The 16,282-nt window shown below is 41.2% G+C and overlaps 1 protein-coding gene across 6 annotated transcripts in view; it reads left to right on the top strand.

The window, feature by feature from the left end:
• Positions 1-109: 109 nt before the first annotated feature.
• The window catches only part of SLC44A3 (solute carrier family 44 member 3), an 83,303-nt gene continuing 67,130 nt past the window's right edge, over positions 110-16,282 (top strand). For 2 of the 6 annotated variants that reach the window (XM_043875976.1, XM_043875975.1), the window contains exons 1-5: positions 110-235; positions 697-804; positions 4,257-4,399; positions 6,799-6,935; positions 7,853-7,946. In XM_043875976.1, coding sequence (XP_043731911.1) covers positions 209-235; positions 697-804; positions 4,257-4,399; positions 6,799-6,935; positions 7,853-7,946 — 509 coding nt within the window. In that variant the 5' untranslated portion in view covers positions 110-208. The other 4 variants (XM_043875978.1, XM_043875977.1, XM_043875980.1 and 1 more) reach the window with 4 other exon arrangements.

The following is a 16,282-nucleotide window of genomic DNA, read 5'->3' as shown; positions in this document are numbered from 1 at the left end:
CTCGCGCTGGCCGCCGGCTGCACCCGAGTGGCCCCGGGGGCGCGCGGGGGCCGCTCAGGACGGCGCACGGGGCGAAGTCCGTGGCGCTCGGAGGCTGCCGCGGGGCGGCGCTGCGCCCCTTCTCGCCGGTCGGCCGCCGGGCCCCGAGCCGGTCCGCCGCGGGCTCAGCCAGGGCTCCCAGTGCGCGGCCCCCGGCGCGACGGGCAAGATGCAGGGCCTCGGAGCGGAGCACCTGGTAAGGCCCGCACCTGGCCGCAGGGAGGGATCGCGCGTGGGGAAGGCTCGGGCCCCTCCACGCACCTGCCCCGCGGGGACGCTTCCGCCTCCCGGGATCCCGCGGATCGACCTCCCGCCCTGCGCCGCCGCGTCCCGGGGGCACCTGGCGGGGTAGACCGCGGACCCACTCGGCTGCTGGGGCGGAGGCGCGGGAGAGGCTGGCCTCCAGGCACCAACTTGGGGCCGCCTCTAGGTGCGTCTCCAGGTAAGGACTCGGCGGCTGGGAACTTCTCATCCGCTCCGCACACGGCAGGTGTTTCAGAGGCTTGGTGAACGCTTCGGGAGGCCACGTTTAAAAAAAAAAAAAAAAAAAAGTTACTTTAAACAGTCTTCGAGTAAGTTTGGGCTTATTTTCTAGGTTGGGACCTAAATATATAATTATCCTCTTTTCCTAAACACCCTCCCTTCTTATTCTGGAAGGATTCCGCAGAAAGAACCCCCAGGCAAAGACCGTGGCGACCTCAGATTTATAGGAAATGCACAGATACGGCATGGTTGTTCCTGTTCTTTCTCTTCTGGACTGGTTTGGTAAGTGTGGGTGCCTGGCAGGGAAGAGACCCAGAGTGGTGTGCGTGTGTGTCCAGAAATAGCTGTGCCCCAAATGTAAATCGCGTCCCTGGGCGGGGGTGAAGTGAGGTGGGGGTGAGGGTTCCAGGTGGTACCAGGTAACAGGCTGTGCCGCGGCTAGAGACGTTTGCCACAGAGCAAACAGCAGTTCTCGGAAGTGCCAGTCGGGTATCTCTTAACCTTCTAGGCTCAGTAAATTGGAGAGGCTGGCTTATTACCATGGGTCACTTTCTAACCCAGACGCCATTAGGAAATGAGAACCACCGTCTGCCCTGGGATTGTTATTCAGTAGGCCTCTTAGTACCAGCCCACTGAGGGGCAAGTTCTTTTACCATCTGGTCTCAGTCCCCCAAATAAAATGTTCCTCTCACAGAGGGATATCCAGGTAAGCCCAGAAATAAGTTCCTCTTACTTTAGCTGAGTGTAACATGCTTTTGGAATGTTGTGTTTAGCAGCTAGTAGGTAAACAAGCCTTTGCTATAAACCCCCTAGTTGGATAGGTAATGAGGTTTTTGCCCACTCTAGTTTCCAGGTGTGTGTGATTGCTGGTAGACCTTCCATTTTAGTCCTGGAATAGTCTCTTGGAAGCTAAACCTTGATGCTTTTATAACTTATTTTAAAGTTGTAGGTAACAGCAGAAAAAGACTCACTCAAGTTCTTAAAAGATCATGTTCATGAAATCATCCATTTCAGTTGGAGGCATGCTGTTTCTTCATGGTAAATGATTATAAAGCCTGACAGTGGCTACCACATAATTACCTTTGTTGAAAAGAGGTAAATTTGAATAAACCCTGAAGTATGAACCTCTTTCCAAGCTAGAAAGGCATTTACTCACTTGACTTACCTACTGGTTTTCACACAGATAGGTGAATAACAGGCACAGTGGAAGGTTGGACCTTAAAGGCATAATCGAATGTTCTGTGTAGCCTCTATAATGACCCTTGGAGCTCTTCTCTAGGAGTTGGGGAAAACTATACCTATAACACCTCCTCTTAAACTTTCCACAGATGCTAGTGTTTCTCTCTGGGTCTGCTGTTGTATAAATGCGGGGAGCAGCTGTTCAGCCAGTTCCCGGCTGCTTTGAACTTGGACTGTTAATGATCTTCCCTCGCCTCTCCACAGCTCAAACCCAGTGCCTCACTATCAAACCTTCAGCCAGCAGTTGTCTGGGGAAAGGATTTATAGATGGCCCATTACAGCCCAGAGAACTAAGAACCATCGGAGAGGTGGCACAAAGCTGGAAATGGCTTCACATTTACATATCATTCGCAAAATAAATCAGAAAACTTCAATGTGCCCATGTTCTCTTTACTATATTAAATTTGAGTAATGATAGTTCTTCCTTAGGTGACTAGCTTTTGTATCTTTTGCAATATTTTTTTAACCACAGCCAAGAGGGCAAGGATGTTATCTCTGCCTCTGCTGTTCGGCTTTCTGGTCTTTGTTATGACATCCTGACCAGAAACACAGCACATGCTGGATGGAATTATTGATGGTGCTGTCCTGAGCTGGGGCTGAACAAAGGAGGTTTGGGGTGAGGGACCAGAATTATGAACCGGGACAGTCTATTGCAAACAGAAAGAGCGCCAGCCTTTCTTTATATGTGCATAGACAGAACCCACTCAATTCTGGACCATCTCTGCCTGTGCTCCCTCTCCAGTGTCCCCTCACACCTTGCCTTTTCTTACTCATCTTTCAAGACTCCTTTCTCCATATCTTCCCACGACTGACTGTAACCTCCTTGATAGCTACACGGTAACTGGTATACCCACCTACTGTTTGGAATTGCAATTGTGTGTTTGAAGTTGAAAGAAAATTTTAATGGTCTAAGGTGGTAGTATGACAGGGACTCAGGATTACGCAAATCTCCCTCCAGCCACTGGCCCCTCCCACCAAAAAAATCCCTTCCCCTCCTGGGCAGGAGCTCCCCTTTAAGCTCCCCTTTATTATTAGATCTCTGCTGATCTGGGTGGAAGACCAGGACCCCTTTCCTCCCTCTAAGTCTAAAACCAATCAGAATCTGACCACACTCCAAAAGGAAGAGCAGGAGGGGGACCAACCGAGGCGTGGGTCAGTCGACGGTGCCAGCCACAGGGGCACACACCCACCCCCACCCGAAGCCTGAGAGTAAAGGGTGAGGGGTCTGTCCACATGCACAGGTGACCCGCTCGTCCTGGAGTCTGACCTCGAGGTTGAGGAGGTGCTGGTAGAGTAGGGGTGGCAGAGACCCTCCTTCCCTGGGATATCAGAAGTGTATCAGCCCTGAGCCCTGCCTGTCTTCTAGGCTGAGTTCCTTGGGGGCTTGATTTTGTTTCCATATCCCTTAGAAGGCACTTTAAGACTGTTATTTTGATTCCTGAATTAGTAATGAATGTAAAGTATCTGAAACATAATTGACTTTGGGAATATGTCCTTTTGGAACATCTGGTACCACAGTTATTTTTTCCAAATATTGAATGATATTTTCCGTATTACAGATAGAGAAATTTATGATACTAAGCTTGTGTTATGGGAAGATTACAGACTCAATCTGAGTAGAGGGCCCATCAATGAATATTAAGGGACTAGTCACTTGAGCTGAAATTTCAAATATTCCATATTCATTACGAAATTGGACAAAAGTGACTACAGATTGCATGATGTTCTTGTCCAGCAAAATTCCTGAGATTCCTTATGTATTTTAAGCACTTATTCCAAAGCACCATTTTCTCACTTGTTACAGACAGTATTTTGGTATTTTTCAACTGTGTTGCTTCTACCCCTGAAGATCAGAGTCCCCTAAATACAAGATAAAAATAAAAGTGGAAGAGGAAGTAGGAGAGAGAGGTGGAAGGGAGGAAAGGTGGATGGGTGGATAGAACCTCAGGGAAAGAAGCAGAGCCCCAGTGCCTTAGATAAAACAAGGGGCAAAAGTTTGAGTTATCCTGGTGATCTTAGGCAAAAAGAGAAAATGACAGACTCTTAGGGAAGAAGGGGAGAAAGCAGAGAGGAATCTGCTTCAGAGTTTTAGAATAGTGTCCCTCTGTAACTTGTTAAAGTGAGTACTAGAGAAGCAGTACCCTTATCAGCGGTCCTCAACCTTATTGTCACCAGGGACTGGTTTCATGGAAGACAGTTTTTCCACGGACAGGGATGGGAGATGGTTAGGGGATGATGCAAGCATATTATATTTATTGTGTACCTTATTTCTCTTATTACATCAGCTCCACCTCAGATCGTCAGGCCTTAGATCATGGAGGCTGGGGACCCCTAATTGATCTGACTTGCTGGTGTCACTGCTGAAGGAGGGAAGTACATTGGTGCTGGGGAGATTTGATTTTACCAGGTTCCATTTTACTTCAGCATTCAGGGATGTGGGGGGCTGTTTTCCAGCCCTTTGGCCAGGCTCTCACGTGCCACTTCGGTTTTGCCAGGTGTTCATCATGGGCTACTCAGTGGCGGCTGGCGCCACAGGAAGACTCCTCTTCGGCTACGACAGCTTTGGGAATGTGTGTGGCAAGAAGAACTCCCCAGTAGAAGGGGCTCCTCTTTCAGGGCAGGATATGACTCAAAAGAAGTAAGTGTTGAAGTAAGTCCTCAACCTACAGAGGTGCTAGATTTCACAACTTTGTATAAATTAGTCATTTTGAGCCTGGAAACTGTTCTCCCGCTCAAAACTCGATCAACCCCAACTCATAAAAGGAAATTTTGATGTGGTAGTAAGGACACAGGTTTTAGTACCAGCCAGTCCCAAGTTCAAATTCAATCCCTGCTGCTTTTCAGCTGTGTGTCCTTGAGCAGAGTACTTAACTTCTCTGAGCCGAATTTTCATCTTTTAAACCAGTGATTATACCTGTCTCATAAGGCTGGGTTTAATAAGTATTAATTGTCACTATTATTATCCACTATGTGTGTGTGTGTGTGAGCTTAGTCATTCAGTCGTGTCTAACTCTTTGCAGCCCCATGAACTGTAACCCGCAAGGCTCATCTGTCCATGGAGTTTTCCAGGCAAGAATACTGGAGCAGGTTGCCATTTCCTCTTCCAGGGGATCTTCCCAACCCAGGGATTGAACCTGCATCTCTTAAAGTCTGCTGCGTTTGAAGGCGGGTTCTTTAGCACTAGCACCACCTGGGAAGCATTATTATCTACAATGTATCAGAATCATGTTACTAACTATACACCAAACACAATATTGTTTCTATGTGGAAATACCTCAGTCCCACCTGGGGATGTTGAGAACCTGTGTCCCACTCCCTCCCCAGCCTACACTCTCAGCTGTGGCACTGTGTGCATACTCTTATCCCTCTGACTCCAAAAGAGAAACCAAAAGGGGAGAGAAGAGACAGGAATCCCCGAGGGGAGAGAAATCCCTGGCCATGATTTTCTAAGATGGATAATGCCTTATAATAACTTCAAGACTTGACAAACAAAAGCAGCTCCTAGGAAAGACATCTTAAGTGTATAAGGACCTGGGTATAAGTTTGGAGTCACCAAATACAGATCCCAGAGCAGGCCTCTTCTACCCCTGAATGTTGCTCTCAAGTAAGGGGCTTTGCACTGCTGGAAATGGATTGCCCCGGGGCCATTTCCCCATACACTTGTGGATGTCACTCACACAGAACACAGGAGGAAGAGGCTTCCCAGATATACCTGTGCTTCTCTTTGGATACTGTATTCATAATGCAGTGCTGGGAAACAGTCATCCTCTTTGAAATGAAAAGTATATATTTTATTATTCTTAAGAGCCAAAAGGTAGAAGTAACCAAGTGTCTAGCAGATGAATAGTAAACAAAATGTATATACATATAATGGGATATTATTTAGCCTTTTTAAGGAAAGAAATTCTGGCACATGCTACAACATAGATAAATCTTGAGGATATTATGATAAGTGACATAAGTCAATCACAAAAAGAGAAACATTTTGATTCCACATATATGAGCTGTCTAGAGTAGTCACATTCATAGAGACTGAAAGTAGAATGGTGGTTGCCAGGATTGGGGGATGATGAACTATTATTTATTAAGTGGGTACAGAGCTTGTTTTACAAGATGAAAAGATTCTTGGGGGGGCGGGGATGGTAGTGATGGTTGTACAACAATGTGAATGTAGTTCGTGCCTCTGCACACATAAAATCTTTAAGATGGTAAAATTTTATGTGTATTTTACTGCAAATTTTAAAACTTAATAAAATAAGTAGAATAAAGTATATAGTTATCATACGCTTGGAAATCTGTTCACCCATCTCCTGTTACACCACCTCCCCCCCTCCCAACCCCAGTTGAGGGAAAAGAAGCTTCTGGGACCCCTTATCCGGGCCTCTCTCCTGGAGGACTGCCTACAAGGCTCTTGACCTGACATTGCTCTGATCTCAGCAGCCCGGATAAGTGGAGGGCATGGTCTGGGAGCTGCCGCTGCCAGCCCTCACGTGACCTCGTTAATGGCAACAAGCAGTTTTGTTCCTGTGCCCAGTGGCTGGGCAGCTGCAGCAGGAAGGGTCTCGAGTTTCCTGGCTCAGACTGGGAGGCAGGGGGAGGGGTGAGCCTTTAATTCACAGCCTCAGCCGCCGCCTCTCCCCTTCTCACTTCCCTGGGTTGAGCTATTCTCTGAGATACAGTTGAATACACTATGCTTTCTGTGGACTTCACAAGTCACTCATGCACTGACTGGCCTCACCTAGCAGACCCAGGGCAGTGTTATCAGTCCTTTAATGTTGTCAACATCCCAGAAAATGCTGAATCTGGAAGAGGGAAGTTTTGTTAACATTTGAATACAGCTCCCAAACTGTACCACTCAATAGATGACCCCAGGTGGGCATCATACTTGTTAAATTATGCAGGAAGTATTTGATGATGAAAGTTGGCTTTAATTATTTCCATGTTTGATAGCGTGTGGCTATCGTTTAAGTCCCACAATTAAACTCAACGACGGGAAATGCTCTCCGACATTCTCCTTCCGTTTTATCTGCCTCCTAGACACGTGTTTTTTATGAATTCCTGCAACCTGGAAGTCAGGGATGTGAGGCTCGGTTCCACCGTTCTCTGTGTGTCCAGCTGTCCTGAAGAGCAGCTTGATACCCTGGAAGAGGTCCAGCTCTTTGCAAACACCAGTGGTGGGTACCGAAGGCTGGGGTCGCCATTCCCCCTAAGGCTGGGGATCACAGCAGGGTAACCTGTACAAACATAGATCAGATCAGTTGCCTTGCCCCTGCTTCCTCTGCAAAGTGGGAAATTGTCCTCTTCCTTGTGGGTGCCTCTCCTTGTGTAGAAAGGGCCATAAACATTTTCTCCTGAGCTTAATTGCATTCAGGTTTATCTGGAATTCATCTGAAACCCTAGCTGTTCTCTGTTCACTGCCAGGGTCTGGTCTGCCGTGGAAAGCAGGAGGAAACAGCAGACATTGAGGGCCCGAAGGCAGGGTCAGATGGAGGTCAGAGAAGTGCACTTGGCACATCCAGTCCTAGAGAGGCACCCACAGGCTTCGGGTTGAATTGCCGACAAGTATGTTCTTTCATTAAAATATTCGGGCTGTGGATAGTTTCACTGACCAGTGGGACAGTTGTATGTTGTTCCAAAAGCACTTGTGTAACTTACTCTGAGCCTGCTTTTCAGATTTATATTTTAAGGATTAAACAAGCAAAGGGAAGTAAGAAGAAATTCGAGGCAGCCCACTGCAAATTTCATCTGCCTGAGAAGTGGGGTGCCAGATTTTTAAAAATTCTTTGCAAGACTGGGTTAAAAATATCAAGCCTATATAATAAATCATCTTCAAATCATTTTGTTACCAATCATTTTATAACTTTTGAATTTGACATTTTGGAGAGAGGAAAGGAGAGAACCGGATTTGATCTCAACCGGATGCTTATTCTTTTTGTCTTTAGGACACCCAGAGACCTGTTTTCTAAATCTGAGTGGTTTATTCTATCTTTTCCCCAGTTGGGTAAAATGACTATGGTTTCTTTACTAGCTCCCTTAGAGAGATAAGTACAGTGTAGGAAAATGGTATAGCCTGTGTGTTTTCTGCTTCCAGGGTCCTTCCTGTGTGTTTATAATTTGAATTCCTTCAACTACACCCAGATTCCAAATGCAGACTTGCTGTGCCCCAGGCTACCAGTTCCTCCAAGGTAAGAGTTTTCATACATTTTCCTTATCCATTAACAAAACTTTTTACATGGTGAGAGTCTCTTACTCTTCTGGGTATCATGGGAAGTGGCTCAAAGGAGATATTCACTGCCTGCAGAGAGCTTATAGTTTACAGAAGGCCAGGGATAAACAGGGAGGGGCTGTTTGCAATATGCATATTGATTTAGGACAATGGATTAGGAACCAGGCTAAAAAGGAGAAAACTCAACAAACAGTAAAAAAAAAAAAAAAAAAAAATTAGTCTCCAAATGACAATCCTTAAGCTAACAAAAAGTACTGTGTGAATTATTACCAACCAAATGAATGATTTTAGAAAGTAGTTGATGTGTTTTTTTCTACTGCAACTATTTATACAAAGTATAAATTGTTTACTTTTGCTTTTTTATTGCAACCGGATATTGTTAGTTTCTTTGGCTCTAGATTTCTCCATAAGAAGCAGGCCTTGGTGGGCAAGGCCAGATGGTCAACACACCTTTTTTCTCAGTGAGAATAGAAAACAGGTCCTTCTCAAGAACATTACTCAGCAAACTACTTTCACAGTCTTACTCATCCCTATCAACTAAGGCAATACCTGGTACAGAGGAGGTCCCCTGTAATTAAAGCTCTAAGGGTGAAGCAGAAGTTGCACTGCCATGATTAATGGCTCATGTGTGAGCCATTGAGAAGGCTGAGGGGGGGAAATGCAATTAATAATCTCCATCACTATCAGGATGCTGAGAGGTACTGAAGGAGGACTTGGGTTTATTTTGCATTACCATTCTTTTGAAAATTATGTTTACAGTGAATGAGACCTCTGTGCAAAATCCCTTCAAGATAATCACAATTTAAGTAGAACCGAGGCATTATGCCAGCTCCCTAGTATAATGTTCATCAAACTTGTGGTCAGGATTCCCAGTATGAAACATATTACATCACAACTCCAGGATACATGTATCTTCATTCATACTGATGTATATGGAGACAGAAATAAAGTCTCACAAAACAAGACTTCTTTCTTACTAATAGTTCCTAGTCTGTTTCAGTTTTTAAAAAGTAATATGTTTCATAATCTTCTAACAGCTTGAAAAATGCTGAGATAGCAGGTGCTAAGAAAAATGAGTAGATTTTAACAGAACACGGGGAAGAATATAGTTAACCATCCTTGTGTCCTTTTCTAAAATATTTTGTGTTATAAGTAATTAAAGAGGAGAGAGTTCTTTCCAGAGGAGAATACCATACTATTTTTCTGTAATACCTTATTTTTTAAAATCTGATTTCTTATTAGATGTCATAAACATAGCCCAATGAAACATAACTAAATCCAGAAAAAACTAAAATATTCCAGTAACTTAAAAGAAAATTATTTAATATGTGGAGAGAAGTTTTTTTTAACTTTATACCCTTTGACCACATCTCCCCTTCCGCCCCCACCCTGTGGCTACTACATTCTGTTCTCTGCTTCTGTGAGATAAACTATTTTAGATTCCACATATAAGTGAGGTCATGCAGTGTTTGTCTTTTGAGAAGGATTTTTTAAAGAACTCTATTTGTAACTGGGCCTGAAGAAGGAATTGAAAGAGAATAGAATATTTAAGGCTGTAATTTAACCAGAGTTGAATACACTCTCCTCTTACTATCAATGGGATGGTTATTCTAATTCCCTGAAAAGCTTATATCTTGATATTGATGATAATAACAAACATCTATTGAGTTTGCTGCTTGCCAGAAAATTATCATGTACTTTTCTAAGCTCTTAACATGTGTTAATTTACTTGGACCTCATAAAACCTGTGTGTTGTACATATTTCCATTCCTATTTTATAGCTGAGAAAGCTGTTGCAGAGGCAGGTTAAAGTGATACAAGTGGAAGAGCTGGCATTCAAACCCAAACAGCATCTGCATTTGTTCCTGTAACTCTAAGCAAACAGGTCTTTGTTGGTTTTATTTTGTCTTGCAAGTAGCCCAAAGGGCTCACACCAAGCTGGGGAGGGGATGGCGGGGTTGGTCCTGTAATACCCTGTGTCCTCGGAACACCGTCTTTTCTACATCTCAAGCCAGTCCGAGTCCTTTCTCCCCTTAAATGCAGACCTTTCCAACACTCAACTTTTCAAGTGAAGACAAAACTGCTGATTGACTGGTTTTTCTTGGATGGTGTTAGGGAGATAGAAGTAGCCTTGAGGGCTCCATTTCCTTTTCCTACACAAGCAAGTGGTTGTTTTAAGATGGAAATTATCATATTTTATCATGGTAGAGCAGTGCCAAGAGTAAAAAGCTTGAAAACATGAGAAGTGTGGCCATACGGCCAAAGAACGTTTTCTAAATACTTCTCATTGACTAAACCAATTGTTTCTTCATTCTGGGTTGATCATGTGAGGTGTAACATACCCTTTTAGAGCAATGACTGAGTATTGAGAAGGTTTGTATACCTAGGAACAAGCTGCTAAGAGCAGTGAAGAAATACTGCAGAAGATAACAAGAAGCATATCTTTTTCCTTTTGAGTTCAATGTAATATTGTATTTTGAGTCCCCACCCCCGTTAAATTTTAGATTTAAAATCTAAAAGGCTTGGGTTTTTCCCTCCAGTAAATTCTATTTGTAGCCTCTCACATAGGAGCCTGTGCATGTCACTGCATTGTTTGCTTGAATAAATTCCATGTATAGGGTCATCTAAATACATGATCAGCTCTCTAGGTAGCTCCCTGTGTATTTGAGTGGCTTTCCTGGTGGGGGAGGAAAAACAGAAGTGGGAAAGAAACCACCATTTGTGACCAATAGACACATCCCCTGCCCCAGCTAATGACATACTCATTAATGTGCATCTGGCTGGTCCGCAACCTACCAGGGATGACCCACCCTTTACATGCCTCCCTCCATCACTCTCAGAACTAAGGCGGAATCAGCATAGGGGAATTAAATGCCTAAAAAGCACAATATTTAACAAGCCACATTGTCAAGATTAGGGTCTTATGGAGAATTGTATTTGGGGAAAAACAAAATGACGTGAAATCTTTATCTGATCTTATTTTTTTATAACACTAAATAAAAGTTCAGAAAGCATTTTCTTTCAAAACAATTCAGATTCTTTGGTGTTAAAACTGTTTAGTAATAGAAAAGAGAAAGAAATTCAAGATTTAAACATTGGAAAGCAGGATATCCAAAAGTCTACAAGCAATAAATGCTGGAGAGGGTGTGGAGAAAAGGGAACCCTCTTACACTGCTGGTGGGAATGCAACTCTGGAGAACAGTGTGGAGATTCCTTAAAAAACTGGAAATAGAACTGCCATATGACCCAGCAATCCCACTCCTGGGCACACACACCGAGGAAACCAGATCTGAAAGAGACACGTGCACCCCAATGTTCATCACAGTACTGTTTATAATAGCCAGGACATGGAAGCAACCTAGATGCCCATCAGCAGATAAATGGATAAGGAAGCTATTGTAAATATATACAATGGAATATTACTCAGCCATTAAAAAGAATTCATTTGAATCAGTTCTAATGAGATGGATGAAACTGGAGCCCATTATACAGAGTGAAGTAAGCCAGAAAGATAAAGACAATACAGTATACTAATGCATATATATGGTATTTAAAAAGGTGGTAACGATAACTCTATATGCAAAACAGAAAAAGAGACACAGATGTATAGAACAGACTTTTGGGCTCTGTGGGAGAAGGTGACGGTGGGATGTTCTGAGAGAATAGCCTTGAAACAAGTATACTATCAAGGGTGAAACAGACCACCAGCCCAGGTTGGATGCATGAGACAAGTGTTCCTGGCTAGTACACTGGGAAGACCCAGAGGGATGGGATGGGGAGGGAGGCAGGAGGCGGGAGGGGGGATCGGGATGGGGAATACATGTAAATCCATGGCTGATTCATGTCAATGTATGACAAAAACCACTACAATATTGTAAATTAATTAGCCTCCAACTAATAAAAGTAAATGGAAAAAATAAATAAAAAAACATTGGAAAGCAGGAGTTAAAATTACTACTTTATATGTGGTAAGATATACATACTGCTTTATATGCCCTATGGTCCCGAGGTTTGCAAAGAGTCAGATGTGACTTAGCAACTGAACAACAATGTGGTAAGAAAATTAATTGAAAAACAACAAATGATAAGAAAACTAAGGTAGCAGGGAGCAAGATTAATATACTGAAATCTGTAGCATTCATATGTTTTTTGAAAAGACTGCTTTTATCACAGCAAGAAAAAGTATATACAAAAAAATGCCTAGAAATTAACAAGAATGTATAAGGACCACAGGATGAAAGCTTACATATGCTTCTGAGGTACAAAGTAATCTTGAACAAATAGGAAGATAGAATGTCTTCTTGATGGTATGACTCAACATGATAAAAATGTTACTTCCCTCTACAGTATTTAAGATGTTATTTCTAAGTTGAAAAATATAGGTTTATCATACTTAAAATAAATATAATAGGATTTTTTTCTGTAGCTAGATAAGCTGATTTGAATGTCTGTAAGGAAAAAAATTCTCTTAAATGACCATGAAAAATCTGAAGAAAACAATGAAGGAGAACTAGTCCTTCCAGTTTTTAAAACATAACGTTTAATAATTGAAATATTGTGGTACTAGTTCATATGTAGAAAGATCAGTGAAAGATATTATAGAATCCAGGAATAGGAATTCTTACAAGAATTTAGTACATGATGAAAAATGGTGTCTCAAATCAGTAACAGAAACTTGGACTATTCGACAAGTGGTGTTGGGACAGCTGGGTAGGAATCCAGAGGGAAAAACTGAATCTATACCTCATGGCTTATATGGATAGATTCCAAATGGATTAAAGATCTTAACTTACAAAGTGAAATCAGGAAGTACTAGAATACAGGGGAGAATTCTCTTATAACCTGGAAGTAAAGAAGGCTTCTCACTATGACTTAAAATTCAAGAGACATAAAACTAAAAAAATCAGTAAATTTGGCTACATTAAAAAGAAACATTTCTGCATGACAAAATAGTAGCTGCAAAATTAACAGGCAGATAAGTTACAATTCATATTAAAAAAGATTGACCTCTCATTTATGAAAGGTCTTACTAATCAACTTTTAAAACACCAGTATCACAATATAAAACCGAAATGAGAATATGAATAGATGCTTCAAAGAAAAGCACAGTATTTTTTAAAGATACTAAAAAAGACTGAACCTCCCTTATGATAGGGGAAATTCCATTTAAGACTGATGTTTTCACCTCATAGTTCAGTTGCTCAGTCATGTCTGACTCTGCGACACCATGGACTGCTTGCTGCACACCAGGCTTAGACTGGCAACATGTTTAAAAAAAAAAAAAGCACCCTTTGCAAAAGGGTAGGGAAATAGGCACTTGTATACAATGCTGAAGCAGGATTCTAAGGAGGATAATTCATCAGTGTTCATCAGTCATTAATGTATAATTCATGCATTCATTAATTTGCATTGAAGTGTGGTTGATTCACAATATTGTGTTAGTTTCAGGTGTATGGCATAGTGATTCAGTTATTTTTTTCTGATTATAGCTTATTATAATATATTGAAAATAATTACCTGTATAATATGGTACATTCTTGTTGCTTATCTATTTTATGTAGAGTAGTTTTTAATCTGTTAATCCCATACTCCCTCCTTCTTCCCTTTGGTAGCCACAGGTTTGTTTTCTATGTCTGTGAGTCTGTTTCTGTTGTGTACATAGATTCACCTGCATTACTTTTTAGATTCTGCATTATAAATGATATAATATTTGTTTTTATCTGCCTGGTTTACTTTACTAAATATAATGTAATGTTCTCTGGGTCTCTTCATGTTGCTGCAAATGGGAATATTTCATTCTTTCTCATGACTGAATAATATTCCATTATATGTATGTAGAACATTATCTATTCATCTATTGATGGACATGGGTTGCTTCCATGCCTTGGTTATTATAAATAGTGCCGCTATGAACATTGGTGTGCCTCTATCTTTTCAAATTAGAGTTTTCATTTTTTTCTGGTATGTACCCAGGAGTGGTATTGCTGTTTCTAGTTTTTTAAAGGAATCTCCATTACTGTTTTCTCTAGTGAATGCACCAATTTATATTTCTACCAACGGTTTACAGAGTGGTGTAAAAGGAACATAAGTGCTCCCCTATTGGGTGTATATATATCAATGAGTATAATACCCTCTTCTTGTATTGACCCCTTTTTCATCATTTAATGCCCTTCTTTATCTTCCTTTATGGCCTTTGTTTTAAAGTCTGTTTTGTCTATGAGTATTGCTACCTCTGCTTTCTTCTTGTTTTCATTTGCATTAAATTTTCCCATGCCCTCACTTTCAGTGTGTGTGTGTCTTTTGCCCTGAAGTGAATCTCTTGTAGGCTGCATATTGTAGATTCTTGTTTCTTTTATCCAATCTATCATGCTGTGTCTTTTGCTTGGAGTATTTGGCCCATTGACATTTAAAGTAATAATTGATAAGTGTGTACTTTCATTTAAAAAAATCTTTTTCAAGTTCCTTTATGTTTATTATTTTAAAAAAAAATTTTTTTTTTTGGCTGTTCTGGGTCTTAGTTGTAGAATGTAGAATCTTTGAACTTTGTTGCAGCATATGGGATCTTTTAGTTTCAGCATGTGAAATCTAGTTCCCTGACCAGGGATCAAACCCAGGCCCCCTGCGCTGGGAATGCAGAGTCTTAGCCATTGGACCAACAGGGAAGTTCCCTTATTGCCATTTTAATCTTTGTTTTCTAGTTGTTTTGTAGTTCTTCTTTGCTTATTTCTTTTTTTTTATTTTTCCTTTTGTGATTTGATGACTCTCTGTTGTAGTAGGTTTGATTTCCTTTCCTTTTGGTTTTTGTGAATATAGTCTATATTTTTTATTTATTGTTACCATGAAGTTCAAGCATATTAACTCATGACTGTATCTACTCATTTTAAACTATCAACCATTTATGGTCAAACACATTGTAAAAGATTTACATTTTTATACTCCCTTCCCTCACATTTTGTTTTCTTGGTGTTGTATTTTGTATCTTCATGCTTATCCTTTTACTATTTGTGCTTTGCTTGGTCGTTTAGTTATGTCCGACTCTTTGCAACCCCATGAACTGTAGCGTGCCAGTCTCCTCTGTCCATGGGAGTTCTCCAGGCAAGAATCCTGGGGTGGGTTGCCATGCCCTCCTCTAAGGGACCTTCCCAACCCAGGAATCGAACCAGGTTCTCCTGCATTGCAGGCAGATTCTTTATCAGCTAAGCTATCAGGGAAGCTCTCTTTTACTATTTAATGTAGTTATAATTCTTTTTTTTTTTTTTTTTTTACAATTTTTTGATTGTTGTTTAGTCTATGTACTGGCTTATTTAAGTGATCTTCAATCCTTTTATGATTTGCCTTTCCTATTATAATTTTCCCTTTCCTATAGATTCTTGCTACCTTTCTATTTAGAGAAGACTCTTCAATATTTCTTTTAGGGTAGGTTTAATATTGCTGAATTCGTTTTGCTTTTGCCTGTCTGGGAAATTCTTTATCTCTCGTTCTGTTCTAAATGATAATCATGTTGCATAGAGCATCCTAGGTTGCAGGTTTTTCCCTTTTAGGACTTTATCTTGCCACTCCCTTCTGGCCTGCCAAGTTTCTGTAGAGAAATCAGCTGGAGATTCCCTTGTAACTGACTCTTTGTCTTTCACTATCTTTGGAATCCTCTTTAACATTTGCCATCTTAATTATGAGATGTCTTCGTGTGAATATGCATGGATTCTTATTGTTTGGGACCCTCTGTGCTTCCTATACCTGAACATATGTTCCCTTCTTTAGGTTTGGGAATTTTTCAGCCATAATTTCTTCAAATACATTTTCAACAACCCACCACCTTCTCCTTCTGGAATGTCTATTATGTGTAGGTTGGCACATTTCATATTATCCCATAGGTATCGTATGTTGCTTTCATTTGTTTTCATTTGTATGTCCACCTGCTGTTCTAACTAGATGATTGCCATCATGCTATCTTCCAGATCACTTATTCATTCTTCTATAACATTTATTCTGCTATTAATTACCTCTAGGTTGGTTTTTATCTTGGCAGTTGAACTGTCCTTTTTTGATCAGTTCATCTTTATAGTTTCTAGTTCATTGTTACAATGATCTCTGTTTCTGTCAATCTTTCTTAATTCAGTTAGCATTTTTTTTTTTTTTTCCATAAAGACGATAAAGTATTATCACAGTATTCAGTTTCTGACTATCTTCATTCATGTTTAATTACTGGCAATATCTTCCCCCAAATCTCCTGTGTCAGAGATTTGACCATCTTGCAAATTTCGAGTCTTCCAAATTCTCACAGTTCGATCATCAGCT

Source organism: Cervus elaphus, chromosome 20 (genome assembly GCF_910594005.1).
Source record: "Cervus elaphus chromosome 20, mCerEla1.1, whole genome shotgun sequence".
Taxonomy (NCBI): domain Eukaryota; kingdom Metazoa; phylum Chordata; class Mammalia; order Artiodactyla; family Cervidae; genus Cervus; species Cervus elaphus.
This window is presented reverse-complemented; position numbering and strand designations above follow the sequence as displayed.